The sequence below is a fragment of the Haliaeetus leucocephalus genome, unplaced genomic scaffold (assembly GCF_000737465.1).
Source record: "Haliaeetus leucocephalus isolate CR32 unplaced genomic scaffold, Haliaeetus_leucocephalus-4.0 Scaffold228, whole genome shotgun sequence".
Taxonomy (NCBI): Eukaryota; Metazoa; Chordata; class Aves; order Accipitriformes; family Accipitridae; genus Haliaeetus; species Haliaeetus leucocephalus.
This window is the reverse complement of record NW_010972664.1, coordinates 22865647-22883679: the sequence shown is the minus strand read 5'-3', so window position 1 is coordinate 22883679 and position 18033 is coordinate 22865647. Positions and strand designations below refer to the sequence as shown.

The 18033-nt window shown below is 44.1% G+C and overlaps 1 protein-coding gene across 1 annotated transcript; it reads right to left on the bottom strand.

Moving 5' to 3' along the window:
- Positions 1–7694: 7694 nt before the first annotated feature.
- On the bottom strand, positions 7695–15366 carry HAO2 (hydroxyacid oxidase 2 (long chain)). Its single transcript, XM_010567513.1, has 7 exons — positions 15236–15366; positions 14346–14497; positions 13223–13506; positions 12636–12851; positions 10666–10824; positions 8938–9007; positions 7695–7750 (listed from the first exon to the last, which is right to left on the bottom strand). Exons 1-7 carry the CDS (start codon positions 15364–15366, stop codon positions 7695–7697), a joined length of 1068 nt encoding a protein of 355 aa, XP_010565815.1.
- Positions 15367–18033: the final 2667 nt, after the last annotated feature.

Here is an 18033-nt window from a genome sequence, read left to right as displayed (position 1 = left end):
GACCAAGGCCTGCCACTGCAACTGGTGTTCTCTGAAACAGTGCTTCCTTTTTGCTGTTAGAAAGGAAATAAAATGCCTTAAAGTGGCATTATAAAACCAGACAACACCACATAGCCTCTTAGGATAGAAAACAGTCTCCTACACCAAGCTCACCTGTTAGAATGACCAGGAAGTTCAGTGTTAGCGCTTTATATGAGAATATGAGTGCTGCATAGGGGATCGCAGGGAGATTTATTGCTGCTGTGCTTTTGTCCTCTTAGGTACTACTGGGCCAAATGCTTGGCTTAGTTTGAGGGGATTTTATACATTGCTACATAGCAGCCTTCATTTGAATTGCCGCTTGTGGATGTCAGAGATCAGCCAGCAGCAGTTTGCTCATTTCAAGCACAGACCTGCTGGTGCTTTCAGCAGTCTCACCTAGAGATATTTTCACCTTCTGTTTCTTTTGGAAACTGCTGTGTGGGGTTGCTGGGTGGCACGACAGCTCTTCTGTGCTGCAAACAAGACTGGCTCAGGTGCTCCCTGAAGGACTCGGAGGCAGATGCTGGAATGGGCTGTAGACCCAAGAACGGTGTCAATGAGCAATGAGGCCAGAGCCCACCAGACCCCGACCACCAGGAACAACTTGAAGAAATTCAGAGCTATTGCACAGGTCTGGAGCAGTCTAAAACATAATTCAGCATTATCTAAAAAGTATACCAACTCTGCATTCTGTGTCAAGGCATAGTCATTTTTTAACTATGTTGTCTTCTTCTCCTTGACTTTATCGTAAGCCAAGGCCTTCACAATCTGATATTTTGCTGTAGAAAGGGCTGCATGCCTAAGAGTATCATTTTGGAAAATCAGAGCTTGTAAATTTTTGCTTGTGTTGGAGAATTGCTCTACATGGACTAAGTGGATATCTTAGTATACGTGCAATCCACTATGTCCCATCACAACCATGTCCCTAATCTGCTGGTCCAGGAACAGTGTTGATCCTCCGGCTTTATTGGTGCTTACCGTGACAAAGATACTGTGGGGCAATGGCTGGCTGGTGTAAGGAAAACGCATTTTTCTTAGCCTTGTCACAAGAGCAAAAGGGACTAGGGGTGTGTAGTGGAGATGAGAAGACAGTAAGAGAAAAATAGTGAAGGGAAAATTCCCAGCAGCATTGAGAACAAACAACCATCATGGTACTGGAATGGATAAATGCAGTAACAATGCAAAGCATGGAAGTTTTAGGATAAAAAAGCTATCTGGCAAAATCAGGCAATAGAAGCTATCTGGGAGTAAGAAGAGAAGAACAGACTCTTTTGTCCAGAAAAGAAGTCTGATTTAGGAAAGTGGTTTCTGGAGCCTGCCCTGTTGCCCAGGCTGCTGAGAACTGAAGCAGAGAAAAGCAAAGGCATGCTCATTATTTAACTGCACCTCTTGCTGTCTAAACATAGAGTAATTGTGACCAAAAAAATCCACAAAACATCCATGTGCTTCTCATGTGAAAAAAATAGTATGTTTCTTACCATCATATGCCTGTAAGCTCAAAATGCCTAGATGCTGGCAGCTCTGCGAAAGAGGGTGTACTTTGAGATGTAGATTTACTCAAGGAAAGCTTCTGCCCTTCAGGGTGGTAGGCTCTGTGCCCTCCAGCAAAGGTTTTCCTCTCTCTTCTGGTTACACATTGACAAGAGGCAACAAGACTTAGATAATTAACTTTTAGACAGCTGTCCTGAATCAAACTCTGAATAAACACAACTTCTCATAGTGGGGAACAGTTTTAGGACACTTTAATCAAGGTATGAAGATAACCACCTTAAGAGGCCTCAATGTTTCTGTGTATTCAAACCTGACAAAGAAAATATCTCCTATTTCAGTAGTACCAAAATTCTTCTGGTAGAAAGGAGAAAGTGATTGTAAACTTCTCCTACATGATCTTCAAGATCAGAAAGACTTACTTGTAGTATTCTTTGCTGTATTCGAGAGCACATGAGGCAGGCAATTAACTAGAAACAAATATTTAGTCTCATTTTCCCTTTAGTTTTAGGTAGAACTGTGTTTCCTCAACTTAAATCGATGAGTGAATTATATATTTAAAAGCCATAGAAATTTGCACCATATGCCAAAGGACAATGTTTATATTTGGATCCATTTTGTAGATAAACTATTCTTGTAAATAGACTGATTCTCTGTCCCTGCCACATCCTCCAGGGATGTTGGGAGGCAGCAGGGTTTGATTAGTCCTTAACCCACATGTTTACAATCTCTTTGGACACAGCTTTTTTTTTTTTTGAAAGATTTGACCTTGCTTGAATTTGTATCAGAGATATTCACAACAGTCAAATACAGAAAGCAGGACAGAGTGTAGACAAGGGGGGCATGAGACTTTGGTATGCATTGGCACAGGCTTAATCCAGATAGTAGAAAACTTCCAAAGTCTTGGAAAAGTTGTAGGATGGGCTTGTTCAACAGACTCTCAGCCTGGTCGAACCCTGTGATCTCTTCTTTTAAGCTTACTCACCAAATAGCTTGCTTTCTTCCTCAGAAAAATGCTTTCTGCAGCCTCTTTCACAGAGATATAGGTGCTGCCTCTGCTGCTCCATGGTAGTCGATCATGACAACACACTGGTACAGCAGGGTACAGAACTGATGTGCGGCTCTTATTTTATGATTCTGTGATGTCCCCCAACAATTTAGATTGAAAGGAGCCTCTGGGAGTCTCTGACCCAACCTCTTCTCAAAGCAGCGTCAGATTAGATGAGGCTGCTCTAGGACCTTGCCCAGTCTCCATCCCTAAGGATGGAAATTTCACAAACCCTCTGTTGCAGCATCTGAACACCCTCAGGGGGAATTTTTTTCCCACTAATTTCTAACCGGAATTTTCCTCATTGCAACTTGTGCTGGTTGTCTTTCATCCTTTTGCTGCACACATCCAAGAAGTTGGGCTGCATCTTCTCTGTTCCCTCCAACTGAATAGTAAAAGATAGTGATGTGATTCCCCCCCCCCCCAACCTTTAGCCTTCTCAGGACTGAGGACACCCAGCTGTCTTCAGTCTCCTCTTGTACATCCTTGAAGTCCATCAAAGTGTGCAATGTGGTATTATTCCTCAGTCTTATCTGCCAGGCTGTCAGTCTGCCAGCAAGGTTTATTATTACTGGAACAGAGAGGAAGGCCTCCTGTGAAGGCCTCTGGAAGATCACTGCAGACACTGTTATCTCTGCGAGAAATTCAGGTCTAAACAGAAAGAGAGGGCTAGTTTCTCTCTTCTGCCTCCTTAAGGCCAATTTAAAGTAGGGCTTATGCAGAAGGTCGCTTCTTGATAGCGTGGCTCCTCCTGCGCGTGCCATGGAAGCGGGCACCAGGGCATCTGCCAGTTGCAAAGCCAGCTGCGACAAGAGGTCCGCACCGCTGCGAGCTGGCTCTTTGCCCCAGCAGTGGTATTCTGCTGCGGGCAATGGCTTGCCCTTGAAATCTCAGCTGAAGAGCGGCTTTATCATTTGCCCCCAGGCTGCACGTGGCTGGTTCTGTAGTGGTTCCCCTTTGGTACTGATCCCTGTGGTATGATATTCACACAAAACTGACCAGCAAAATCTTCCCTTCCCCTTATTGCCAGGGGGCATGCAGAACCATCCAAGTGTACAGGCATTGCCTCAGTTTTAGAATACATGCTGATCTGAAAGGGCAGAAGGGGCTAGGAGGATATTCTATATCATTGTATAGTTTGAAAAATCAGAAAGAAAAATTGTATGCCTCTAAAGGGCCAAGAGCAAGAGATGGGATTGGAGAACAAGGTGTTTCAGCTCTGTGATGCTGCTCATTCCAAATGCCCGCAGTCTGGGACCCCTACTGACCTTCATTTCAGTTGCAAGTGCTCTGTGCCTCTTCAAATCTGGCTCCAGATGTACTCCACTAGACATCCAGATCACAGGAGCTGCAAATTGAGTTGCAAATTAGTGGCCTCTGCAAACATTTCTGGTTAAAGATGTTTATGCTATCTTACACAACAAACCTACAGAACAGCTTGATCAAAGCCTGCTATTTGTCTGGCTACCTTTAGCAGGCTTCACATGTCCTTCAGCTCCACCTGCCCTCCTATCCTCCATCCCCCAACTTCAGTGCCATGGGAAAAACAGAGAAGGTGATCACAAAATAAACCATTGTGCTTATTTTCATGATGTGGCATTGCCTTTCCTTCAAAACAGATTTTGGTCTCACGGTACTCAACAATGGTGTGAATGAAGCCACCACAAGTCAGCTCAGCAGTGCAGACAATTTCCATCACAGTTTTTTCAGCTGCAGCAGACGTCTCTGATTTTCTTAAGATGGCTTTCTTCCTTGAAAGATTTCCTTCACAACTGTAACAACGATATGCTTGCCAACATCTTGTTTTGTTGGCTTTAAATGAAAGCTGAGACTCTGGAGCCCGAAATGAGAGGTTTTTCTGCCTCAGCAGAGGAGCCTTGAGCACTACCTTTGCTCCAAGGGGCACAGACTGTTGTGAGGAGTGGCATGAGCGGACCAGCCATGCCATGCAGGGAGCATTGACAGAGTCTGACTGCAAGTGAAATGCAGGTGAGAAATGGATGATTTTTCAGCACCTGGATTTCTCCAAACAAAAGGTATTTCTTTCAGTGAATGGGAGTGTAGAATAAGGAGCAAAGGCCTTGATGGTCATCTATCAGGGAGACAGAGGACCTCATTTTCATGGAAACAGAGCTTAAATGCAGTTGTCCCAGCCTCTCACCATCTACTTTCCCATTTTACAGCATCAGCTCCAGAAGACAGCAGCTAAATTCAGGCACCTGCTCACTCTCACATTTTACATGCCCATGTCTAGGTCTTCTAGATCATCCAGAAACAGATCTAAAAAAAATCCAAATGCTCAGAGTGAAGTGACCAAGATGTATCAGAGGAAGCGTGCTGGAAATCCTGCTCCTCTCCAGAGCTTAGCCAGATGTCTCAGGTCTGCCAGCAGGCTCCTTAAGCCACTGCCATTTGTATAGGCTGAAAGCCTCTCTCCTAGCAAGTTTAGGACCTAATGAGCCTCATTTGGTTCTTCTAAGATACATGCAAAAGGAGGTGCTGCTGCTGTCCCCCCCCTCTTTCCCTTGTACACCAGAGGCCAGTGGGCAATGTGCTCAGCAGGAACTGGGGGAGCACACATGCCTTCTCCTTTCTCCTGCAGAAAAAGCAGTTCCTCTTCTCTGCCAGGAGAGAGCCTTGACCAAAGAAGCTCATAGGCAGTTTCATGGGAGAAGAGCTGGCACTTTCCTGTTGAAACTTGGCCACACAGCACTCCAAACAGGGTCAGGTAATCGTGCAGCCCCGTACGCCAGCGACTCCTGTGGCATTTTTCTCCAAGTAATTACCGTGTGAAGTACTGACCTCACGTCCTCGCCTTCACCCTCATACACAGGACAACCTCAATCACTAATTTACAAAGCATCGCTCTTCCCTGCCTGCAGCCCCTTATTCTTGGTGCTGTTACTTATTGAGTGCCAGAGCTCCAAGGGGAGCAAGAGAGGCTCCACTTGGGGATTCTCGTGCCTGGTGCCCAGACCACTGTCCGAGGTTGCCTTCTGCTGAGAAAGGGAGACTTCTGTGCATGGGAAGACTGGGAGGTGCACTAAGCAGAGGAGGTACCCAGCAAGTTGGCACTTATTTTGCACAAAAAGACATTTGGCATCCCATTACTGCCCTCAGCCATTCTGTGCTGCCCTAAAGTGCCATAAAAGCAGCGGCTGTGCCGGTGAGTCTGGCCTTAAAAATTATTCGTAAGAAAACAAGGTCACGTGTCTTACCAGACATTTTTAAGATCACATTGCATTTTTAAAGATGAGGCACATATTAGAAGTTTTCATGTGGGTACAGTCCTAGTTTACCTCGCCTCATTTAAAAGCCCTGATTAAGCCCAAGCAGTTAAATCAGTTAAACTCTTTACGGAGAGTCAGCTTATTTCCAGTTACACTGGCCCAATTCCCCACTGGCTTACACACCACATTTATAACAAAGACCAAATGTGCACACAGGGGTTTTAGCCATTTTAAATAGATGAATTCTGTTTACACCTTTACTTGGACAGCATTATATAAGGATTAAAAAACAAGCATTGTTAAACTCCTCCTAGGGAGAATAGTTCAAAGTAAATACTCACACTGCAGCCTATTGACACAGACAAACCCCAAGGGACATCAGCTCTAAATAATACATCAACCGACTTCTGCCCTGGCTGCGGGACCCTATCTGCCCCCACCTCCGCTCCCCAGTAGCTCCCTCAGCTCTGGGCAGCAGCAACATTCCTTGCCCCCCTCTCTGGGGAGCAAGAAGGCAGCTCTGGCATTCTCACCAAAGGTCCAGGAGACTGGGAGGCTCATGTTAGTCAGGGATATACAGAAATAATAGCTTAGGTCAGGACTGAAAATTTTTTTCAAGAAAAATAATAGGGAAGGGAGGCTACTGGGGGACAGAGAGATTATGAAAGGAGTTGGAATGAGGAAGAAAGAGGAAGACTAGATGGTGCAGCTGAAGATTGTGCTCTAAGGAGTGCTACAGAAAAGGAACCATCCAGGTGAAAGAGAACTAGAAAGAAGGAAGGAAGGAAGGAAGGAAAGAAAGAAAGAGAAAGAAGAGAAAAAGAAAGAAAGAAAGAAAAAAGAAAAGAAAGAAAGAAAGGAAAGAAGGAAGGAGGGAAGGAAAGAGTAAGCTCCTAGTTGTTATTAAGGACCCATCACCACCAGGTGGGTGGCACAGCCAAGGGAAGGGTGTGCTTCCTCATGGGGAGGTCAGACCCACGTCTCAGGAAGAACCTTGGACAGGGAAGGGATGAGCACATATTTCTGTTACCTTGGAGAGCAAGGGCTTCTGCTGCTCTACGCTGGCAGCAGGCACACGGTTGCCTCTGCTCCATCTTCCAAGAGCAAAGGCCACGTGCTGCTTGGGTAGTGCTGGCAGCTCCTGCCTGCTCCGTCAGCCCACGCTGGCCGTGGTCATCCATGGGCAGAGACCAGGGCACCGGCGGAGTTATTTACACACTGCCACAAACTCGTGCTGTGCTCTGAGAATGCATAGGTCCTGACTGCTGCTCGGGTGAGTTTGCCTTGCAAATTAACGATGTCGTGAAGGAAGAGGCTCTCTCTGCAGGGTGTTGCTTTGGTTACTAGTGATTTCATTGCCCTGCATTTAGAAGCAGCAGGCAAGAACTGCTCCCACATCCAAAGGGTAGCTGGGGTGCCTGTTAGCTGATGCATCTTGTTCTGTATCTGCTATGAATACATCTAAGAAAGTCCAAGCTGTGGAAGATATCAGCCACAACACTTACTGCCCCGGAGCAGGAAAGGTGCGTAGCTTGAGTTGCAGTCAGACTTGGTAGGACAACCAAGCGGAAGAAGCAAGGGACATAGTTTTCTGTGTCTGGTTGACCAATGTATCAGAGCTTGGGAGTAAGGCCCAACACAGGTAATGCCACGGAACAGCCAGTTTAAAGTAAATGTATTTAAGCAAGCAACAATTACCCAAAGTGTTAAAGAACTCATTGGTCTCAATAAAAGCAGAGAACAGCCTTTGCTAACACAGAGCCTTTCCTAATCTCCTCAGAAGTTTCCTGAAGGCCTTATCAGATACTTTTTGCACATTCAATGTTTGCATGTCCTTTTTCTCTCTTCAGTCTGGTTGGGACCTCAGCATGAGCTGCCGCTGTTCAGGTGGGCTTGCAGGAGGCTGTTCACAGCTTTGAAAACTGAACTAGGTGTCGGCCAATCTCTGAGACGCTGGCACAGCCTGAAATAAATAGAGAAATGAAACATGTTGGTGAGACAGAAAGGTCTGTGGGTGAAACTTGGAAGGCCCCCTCGCTGAATCACGCTCTAGTCTTGTATGAGCTGTGTGGTGATAAGTTGGTACTTCAACAGCTCACCCACGGGAGCCCTACTCCTCAATGGCATCTTCAGCCTTGAGTTTAGGGACTGGGCTTCCTGCACAAGAAGAGTTAGAAACAGGGAAAAAAAAAGATCCTTATAACAAGCTGAGCAGGGAGCCGTCTGATCCAGCCAGAAGTGAAAGGCAGACAGAAAAGACACAGGGATTGCCGTGTGTCAAGTGACTGGACATGGAGATTTGCATTGCTGTTTCATTTGGTCAAATCTGGGTGGAATTTCACAGCCCTGCCAAAAAAGTCCCAATCTGCTACTCTTGCCGAGTTCAGTGCCCTTTTGCATGTAAAGAACTGTGAGAGCCTCCTGGAAAACAAACCTTGTAGCAGTCTTTACTAGTTGAAAAAGTAACCCAAAACTCCAGCCTATTAAGAAATGCCCAACGGGATTTCAGTTTTCCAAGTCTCCCAGTTAGCATTGTTACCCACTTGAGTTCATGGTTGCTAGCGCATGAAAATCTTTAAAACACGATCTGAAGTGGGATAAGACCCTTTGCTGATGTCTGAGTACTTCTGCACTGGACCTGCATGTTGTACTTGTTCATGTGTGAAACTGGAGTTTGCACTGGGCTGTGCAAATTTGCTGTTCAGTGAGGGGGTCAAATGTGGCAACTACAGGTAGGAGCAGAAGTGAGAAACGCAGAATGAGGTTTCTGCATCCATTTTTTCTGAACTTTTCATGAAGAAAAAAATTAGTTGTATTTTCCCCTGGTAAACATTAAATTAAATACTGAAAAACATACGCTGCAATTCCCAGCAGAAGTTCCACATTTTGCTCAGCTCTAGTTAGCAGGTTTGCACCTCTTTAATTGGTCAGAAAGCTGCTTTAACCTACTTGCAAGCTTCATTGCTATGGCACCTGAAATGCCAAATGGTTTCACAGGGAGCAAAGAATCACCTCAAATATAACAACTAGAACCAGCACAGCTCACGTGATTTCCCTTTTCGTGACCCATCCATAAGACTTCTGATTTTAGATGGCTTGCATACAGAAACCTCTGTATCACCAATTTCAACCAACCTGCAAACTGCTTACCAGCTAAGGCCATCGACAAGCGAAATTCATCCTGCAAAATCCTCAAAACCTCTTGAAGACCTTCTTCACCCTGCTTCAACAAAGAAAGCAGTCAGGGGAAAAGGAGCACTGGCACAGCGCAATGCTGCAGGATGCTTGCACTGTGAGAGCTGGGACAGTCCCTCAAGTCTGTGCCAATTCCAGTCTCTCATAGAGCTGAATGATTAAAATGATATGATGGATGTGCTCAGTTCGTCACAGATTAATTTAGATGCTTTTCCTTTTGTGATACATCTGAACAGGGAAAGAAAACAAAGCTGTTTTTCACTTCTGACATTTTCTAGCTGTTTTTTTTCTTAGGTTTCAGTTAACCTCCACCAATGGTCTTGTTTTAAAATGTCAAGCCTTACAATGCTGACAGTATTTTATGGAGTTATGAGAGTTTTATATATGGTACAGCTTTAAAAACTTTAGTTTACTCAGATACTGGACTGCATCTTTAAAAATAGTACACTGTGTGTTTTCCTCCAAGCAACTGACACCAAGAAGCTCAAAAACCAATAAAATGTACATATGATTTTGATCTTACTGTAAAATATTGGAGGATTTTTTTTCTTTTTTCTCTTAAATTTTGTTTTTATTTTTTGCAATAAAGAATGCTTGGGGTGCAGACAATGTCAGTGCTTGTTCGTGCCCTTCTGCTCTTGTATGCTAGGGTAATGCCACTGAGATGCATCTTTAGGAATACTCTATGGAATGTAATACGAAAGCACAGTTGAACTCAAAAAATCCCATCTCCTTTCTGTTTGCATTGTGGAAAAAATGCCGACAACTCACAGCAACACCCTTTTCACGTTAGGCCCTTTTTCTCTGTTTACTGACAACAGAAACAGTGCTGACAACTCGTCCAGGTTTCTCAGAAGATTCAGGTGATTTCTTCTTTAAAGCCTAGCTACTGCAATCCGCAGCAATCACACCACTGGACAGGAGTCTCATTTAAAACACAGGAAATGTTTCTAGACCATAAAAGTAAATAATTTTTCTTCTAGAGAAAAGCTTAAAAGCTCCAATCCAGAGGCTAAAAAGCAAAAATTTAGCAAAGCAAACAACTGGTATAATTACATTTTAATTTTCATTATATTGTGTTAACCTTCTGTATCAGGGGCCTGTTTCATGACTCTGGATCATAGAAATACGCTAGTAGTTAAGAAGCAGCAAAGCTGGAACTGAGATACAGTAGTGGCACGCTCAGGCACCTACAGGACACGGTTGTGCTCAGTCTTGTCCAAAATGTTTCAGACATCAGTGGGATGGAGTTCTATATGTATTTCTGAAGAAGTCATAACACCGCTATGAAACTGCTGTATCAAAACCGTGTAAGTAACCTGACAGCAAAAAAAATTTGTAGCAAAAAAGCCCACCTCCAATTTTCAAAAGCACTGACGGTGCTGAGTCTTACAGTACTTTAGCACCAAACTGCAGTACCAAGAGATCAGGTCCCACAAAACAATGTTATCAGCTTCAAAATCATAGCTGAGATAGATTGTAAAATTCAGTGGTATTTTTACATCACAGAAAATGTCTGGTTTAGATTCAAATTGGAGTGTTTCCACTTAAAACTCAGCAAAGCAAAGCAAAAAAAAGGTTAGATTCTTCACTGGTGAAAACTGTCTCTATGACTTTCAAGTAACAGCAACAGTGTTAGAGAGTATGAGAAGTAGACATACAAACTCAAAGCTCCTTACTCACCTTGTAAGCCAGACCCCATAAAGCTGGTCTTCCAATAAAGACGCATTTTGCTCCTAGTGCCAGTGCTTTTAATACGTCACTTCCTTTTCGTATTCCACCATCTAAATAAACTTCGACTCTGCCTTGTACTGCCTCCACAACCTCAACCAGAGCATCAATCTGCAAAGAATCAGCCACTCTCACCTTGAGGTCAGCTTTTGACTTCAAGAGAAAGAGGAGATATTCCAAAGAGACAGGCAGGGATGCAATGCTTTAATAGCATACCTTCTCGAAATGAAATGTGACAATGCAACACAAACAGCTCAGCACCAAAGTCTGCAGAATAAAGTGCAGATCCCTGTTCTGTTTGCCAGATAGTTATTTCCATTTTCCAGTGCTTTGCTTATACTGATATTCTTTGCTAGCACTCCTGATAAGTGAAAAAGTAACATTTTCACTTGCCTTCTGAAAGATTTTTAAAATAAATTTCAATGGAAATAATTGCTGTTAATATCTTACTTTCATCTGAGACAATGATGAGTGATACAAATGTTTGTAAAAAAGGTCAGTTATCAAACTTCTCCCTGCTACTGTCCAAATTGCCTAAACTTACATTTCAACCTAATCCTGGTGACCACCTGTTGAAAGCCTCCTCAGACCCTAAAGCATCTATGAAGGATTTCATTTGCTATCTAGCACAGTCAACTTATCATTTCCTCCAGGCCAAGTCTCCTGATTCCCTCAGGTCTTTTCTGTAGAGCACAGCGCAGTGCCAGGCTGGTAGTGCAGGGCCGTGCCATGCAGCGATGCTGGCTCTGGTCCCAAAGCCAGTATAACCAGTGGCAGGACTTTGCAGTAGACCTAATTAACTCTCCTTCCCAGCAAACCCAAAGGTCTCTTTCCTTACACTCTTTTTGCCTTCTTTTCACCTTTTTTAAGTAGAGCAGCTATAACTAAAATTACTAAGTAGATTTTTCCAGTTGGTCATAATTTTTTTCAGAATTTCAGTCTGAAAACTTTCAGGATTAATTTTTCCAGGAGTAACTCAGCAAGAGCAAGGACAATAGCTTCTGCTGCCAGGCCTGATACCAGAGGAGTAGCAGAGCTGAACTAGTTATCTGCTGGTTTGTCTGTGTATGTAAACAAACTTTTAAGGTAGAAGAGCAGTTTAATGTGGATGCCATTTCCATTATTATGTTCTTAGAATTTAGATTAATTTTTTTTTGCCCACTATTGTCAGCCTTGACATAGAATAGAAGAGAATTCCCTGGTACCTATTTTTGTTTTATAGAGGAAAACAGAGAAAAGAAAGTCCATAAGACACTATGCAATACAGAACTGTAAAATAAGAACAATTGGAAAAACTGACAGAAGCCAAATTAAACCAGTGAAATACACATAAGTCCAAACAACTCAGGATTTCTTTGTACAGATTAAAAAGCAGGGGAATTTTTCTCCAGATAAGTTATCCTTTTTCTGGCTCATGAAAGTCAATAAATTCCCATTTAGACTTGAGTCTGTAAATACGCAAGCAGACCTCTCGCTAAATCTAGCTGCATATTGTTTGTGCATGTTTTGGCAGATGTGAACAATGAGAACACATTATGCTCTCATTTGTACATTTTTGGTCCAGAGTTTAGTTTTATTTTTGCTGCAGTGCGCAAAGAGTACGTGTGTATTGTACCAGCTAATGAAGACATAGGCAGAAAAACTTTTACTAACTTAGGCCAGTAGTTTATCTGCAGTATTGTGGGTTCAGTGCTGCTTACAGAACCCTCCCAAGAAGGTGAGAAAATACTTCATTGGGTAGCCCATGCCAAGGCATGCATCTTACCAGCTTAAAGCTAAAGTACATCTGCACCCATCCACAGCCACGCAACAGACACACAAGTCCACCAGAAGCATATGTGCAAAGACAGACATAGATATACCCAGGTTAGTGCAAATGTGCCTACCACAGAAACTCAAGGGACATCCATCCTCTCACTTACTATGGCAGGTCCTCCATCCAGTTGCCTTCCACCATGATTGGACACGATAATTCCCTGAACTCCATGTCTCACTGCCAGCTCTGCATCTTCTTTCGTCAAGATGCCTTTGATGATGATGGGCAGGTGGGTCAGGCTTCGCAGCCAGTAGATATCGTTCCAGGTGACCGAAGGATCCAAGCTGTTGGGGGGCAGTCCGTACTCAGAACGGTCATCTCCCTACAGCCATAGGACGGAAGGAAACCTCATCTGAGCTGTAGCAATACAGAGGCCCCTTGAAGTCTTTCCTTGCCCTAGAACAGATTAATTAAACTTGCTAACAGACATGTTCATCAGCTCCAGAAAGCACGTGTCTCCAGAGGAGAATAATTACAATGGGGATGGAGGTCAGTGTCTCTAAGGCAGCTGGACTGGGATTTTGAAGCCAGAGCCCAGGCTGGCAGGAGGTCGAGCCAGGACGCTGCAGAACCAGAAGGGGAGAAGATACGCCCTGGGTACAGCGGATGCCAAAGCAGCAGTTACCCAGTGGTTTTCGTCTCATGTGGTACGCTCCAGCACAGTGAATGAAAGGACAGGCTCATTTTACAAACCTCAAAGGCTCCTTCCAAGTTCTTCAGTTTCATGTGGGGAGGAAGGCGGAAACCATTGCGGACATCGTCGCGTCTTTTGCCCGTGTAGGGCAGATCGGCGGTGAGGACGAGGCCCTGGAAACCCAAGGCCTCCGCCCGTTGGACCAGCTGCTGGGAAACCGCCCTGTTGCGGTGGATGTAGAGCTGGAACCACTGGAGGCTGCCGGGGGCGGCCGCAGAGATCTCCTCCAGCGTGCAGGTGGAGTACGTGCTGGCAATGTAACAGGTGTTCATCGCTTTGGCCGCTTCAGGAGGTATTGGGAAATAATCAGAATCAAGGTCATTTCAACGGTCCTGCCAGACACCAGGTACAAAATTATGTACTATTTGCAGGGACCACCTGAACTCCTGTTTTACGTATATCCTACCTAACGCAGTGCTCTACCAATCGGCAAGTACGCCCCCAGGATTAAAAATGGCTATATTTACCATGCACTGTTGTAGGATCATGGTTAAGAAAGCAGGAAAGGGAGAGGTAGTTTGCCAAGTGATACTTTCATTCTGCAACTATTTATTTTAAAAAGCATGAACTTTATCTTTATGACTGTGTCCTCACAGGAATGCACTGTCAAATGCATTCAGTGTACACAGAAACACACACAGGAAAAAAGACTTTTCTAGCGGTCAGCTCTCCAAACCTACCACAGGATTTGGGAAGAAAGGTTATCCTTTTCTCCAGGGGAGACACTGTTCTTAATCAGTAACAAGGATTTATAGGCTGAGTCCCATCCACCACTTTTATGTCCTATCTAGAGCCCCCAGGACTAAGAACCTTGTGTGGTTCCTGGCATAAGTCAGAAGTGTGTCCACTGCCTCTGTTTTAAGTTTGCAGCAGCCTCTGCAGGGCTGATCTCGTAATAGTGGTAGCTGGAGAAGTAGAGCAATGTCTATACAGCTTCCCACACACTCTGTGTCACCAGACCCAAGCCGGTTATCCACAAAAAGGGGTGTCAGAAAGTGGGAAAGGAGTTTGCCCCTTCAAGCCTGAAGAATTTGTTCAGTCACACTTCAAGTCATCCTAACAGCTTCTTGAGGCTTTTCCACAATACCCTTTTTGTTACATGGCAACAAAGCAGAAGCGTACCTCTGGCTGTGCTTTTCTCTCCGTCGGGCCATGCCAGCTGGTGGAAGCCAGTAGGGGCGATTCCTACAGGAAAGCTGATTTCAGTCCCCAGGAGCTTAGTCCTAATGTCCATCACGGATACGTCCCGCAGTATACGTGGCCGGAAACGAATTCTGTAAGGCAAAAAAACCCTTCAGGATAGTAGCTGTTCGGTGGCTTTTCTGAATTTTCATGGAAACCAGGGCTTCATTTACCTATTGCAATGCAGGAATCTGAGCCAGTAAAGAAAACAGCATAAAACAAAGGCTCTTTGTCCTTTCTGTTCACTTTTAGAGGTCAATTCAGCCAGCAGTTCAGCCACTTCCACTTTTCATTAATCCTATACTTCTGCTTAGTGGCCACAGTGCATCATTTCTGCATTTCCCACCTCAGCTCAGTGGCTCTTGTTCTCCCATTGTCCATCCCACAGATTCCTTCTACTTGCAGCCCAGTCCCAGGTTGCTGCCTTCCACTCCACCATTCATATGTCTGTCCTTGCTGTACTTTGTGCCTGCCCTCACTCTCTGCGACATGTTCCCCAAATCCCATCCTACCTACACATAGGCTTCCTGCTATTCACCAAATGTTCCCCATTGCATCTCATTCTATCATAGCTACTTATCCCCTTTCCTGTCATACCGTACCACACCATACCATACCCATTTGCCTGTACCCTCACCATGCCTCATACCATCTGTGTCATATTCAGGCTAGCATTAAAGCATACAGCTCTATACATTCAGGTAAGTGTATTCTGCTTGGGGACCGCCTTGAAAGGGCAAGGTGTTAGGTATCTTTGCTTGTGAAGTCTTGCATAAAAACATAGTTTAAAACCTTCCAGTACAACACCCCTCATTTCCTCTTCACATTACCTTTTATATGCCAGGATGTTTTCATCTCGGGTGCTACAGTCATCTGCTCCAGCTGCAAAAAAATCCCAAGCAATCTTGGGTAAATACTTTTTAGCATAAGCTTCGAAGTCTGAAAGACACACCATAGCCATTGCCGAGAGAGGCTCTGGGAACCTTGAAGAAAAGAATAACATGGAGCAGAAATTAGATCCCTGAACTGTCATTCTCTCTTCCAGGGGCTCTAATGTCACTTAATGCAAACCTTGGACCCATCTGTCTTGTAGAAGAGTTGCTCAGAGGTTGTCTCAGTCTATCTTGCCCTTCATCCTCTCCCCTAGTACGAGGAAAATTTCCAGATGCAGCCATAAGAGTAGGAAGAAGCTTGCATCTCTGTGCCTCTCTTTATTCTCTCTTAAACAGAAGCCCAAAGAGGAAATTTTAGGTCCTCTGCTATTTTAAGACACAGCAATTGTGTAATTCTGTCAGAAATGCCATCTTAAAACTAGTTGGGTTATTTGTTCCACTAATTCTTCTCAAAGGTTGTCCCAGAACATCATTTGCTGGATTACCCCTTAGGACGGCTCCCTGACTGAACAATTAGTTATGGAGCACAGTGACTAAATTCAATCTGGAAGCAAGTAAATACGGAGTCTACATCTAACCTGCTCCAGCATGAGCACATTGTAAAACTATGTCCAGACTCTGAGTGCAAGTCACTGTCAAGGCCAGCACTGTGGAAAAACAAAGTATTTTCTACAGATCTTAATTTCTCTTTGTAACAAATATCTTCTGGGTGTTTGCATTACATACTGGAGCACTGATACATACTAAAAAAGGAGCATACAAAATTTGGACAAGCTATGAGAAAACACTGGCAAAAAGCAAATTCCACAACATGAAACAAGATTCTAAGAACTACCCTCAATCTCTCAGGGAGCAGAAGTGATGTTGTGTGACCCAGATGTCTAATCAAACCAACATAAATGCTGCCTAGCAAATGCCTGCAGTTAACATGCTTCTGAACCAGCCAGGACTAAAAGCTATGCAAATTAATGTTTTAGCAAACCATGCCTGTGTGCGAGGAAATATGTACAAAACACAGAAAAAATCAATTTGCTAAACTGTTTCTTGCAATTACTTCCGCAACTCTGATTAAAACAGGCATTCTGCAAGGTATATGAAAACACGAAGTTTTAAAAGAGCTGTGGTTTGGGTCTAATTTTTCTAAAAATGTACAGGAAGATGTAAATATCCTAGTTTTCAGGATTAGCCTCCCACAGCAGATTAGCAGGGGCTGCAAGCTTCACAAAAACCAGTCCCATGTTGTCCCATGTTGTACACTTCTGGCAGAGATAAACACATAGGTTATGTACACAGATCCAACCTGTCAAACTGCAGACACGGATATGTCACACTGACTGAGGTGCCTGTATATACACTTGACAATTAGGCATCATAATTCTCTGCTAGGAAAGAGCCCACGATGAGGGACCCCTTGGAAGATGGAGAAGAAATGTGACTGATTTCTTCAGTATTGTTTTGTCTCCTCTGGCAGGCGTTAGGTAGCAGGTATCCCAAGCCCTCTCTGTATGCCTTCAAGACATCAAGCACTGCTGATAGCACAAGTCTTCATATTTCAAACATCGTGATATACTGTAAATGAACCACGTATCATGAATTCTGCTTTTCCAGCTGTTAGAAAGGTCAAAGCCAGCAAGCACAAAAAGATTAAACCAAGTCTTGTCACAGAAGAACAAATGGGAATTTTAAACAATCCAGGCCCATTGTTTCCCAATTCAGACCTCAGTTCAGACTTACTTTGGGTTTCAGGGGAGCTGCAGGAGGTGAGATCCTCTCCTTCAAGTTTGCCTGCAAACAGGACGTAGAAGAGGTCTTTACACTGAGTAACCACTGTTTTTTCTGGAGTCAATAAGCAACCACCAGAGATTAAAGCTCAGTCCTGCAGTAAACTTTGTCCTGTTTGTATAACACTAACTTTGTTTTGCTATCAGATGATTAAAAGGTCCTTCCAAAAACATGCATCACCTTGTCAGCAATGTGATTGCTTTGGATGCAGCACTGGAGCTGTGCTCTTCTGCAGTGGCTGAAGGATATGCATTCATTTAGAGAAGCAACAGTATTTGAGGGGGTTTGACTGAATCCCTAAACTGCTGGTAACTCACTGCTGAATGTGCTACAAATCCCACCAAAATGATGAGCCACAGACAGTGTGAGTTGTTACAGCCCACAGCTGCAGAGCCTTGAATCTTTACCACCATGTGTGGAAGAGATGTTCTTTGCTTCCTACAGTATATGAACAAGTACAGTACCCTTTGTCTTATGCCTTTTTTGAAGGGCTATGAGTGCTGTCGTGATCCGGCTACTCTCCCACTGGGCTTGCAGATCCCCTCCTTTGGCTGCCCACCCAGCCATCACCCAGGAGGACCACCGGTCCTCTCCCTTTCCTCTGCTTGGAGCTGGTGAGACTTCTCTGTGTTTCCCTCCATCTCCCCTGCTAAGCATTACAAACCTGCACTGAGGTGCCAACAGATTTATGATATTGACTTAAATTTGCAAGATATGAAAAGTAAACACTGGACAGTTTTATTTGCCTTTTGGTTTTTTTAGCCTTTAGGGTTCATGTTTTCAATTTTTCCATGCAAGCATGAGAGCTTGAAACTTTGATTTTTACTAACTGAAAATTGAGATATTTTTCTCATAAACCTATGATACCAGGTGCAGAGGGTGAGGCGGAAACTTGTGAAAACATTCCCAAAGTTTTACCAGTATTGTTGCCCTCCCAGCCCAAGCAGCCCAGC

Excerpts from the sequence above, each read along its gene's own strand:
- HAO2 (XM_010567513.1), bottom strand. The coding sequence starts at position 15,366 with ATGGCTATGGTGTGTCTTTCAGACTTCGAAGCTTATGCTAAAAAGTAT. Across the intron at positions 14,498-15,235 it reads AACATCCTGGCATATAAAAG|AATTCGTTTCCGGCCACGTA; the intron begins GTAATGTGAAGA and ends TTTGCCTTACAG. Across the intron at positions 10,825-12,635 it reads TGGATGGAGGACCTGCCATA|ATTGATGCTCTGGTTGAGGT; the intron begins GTAAGTGAGAGG and ends GATTCTTTGCAG.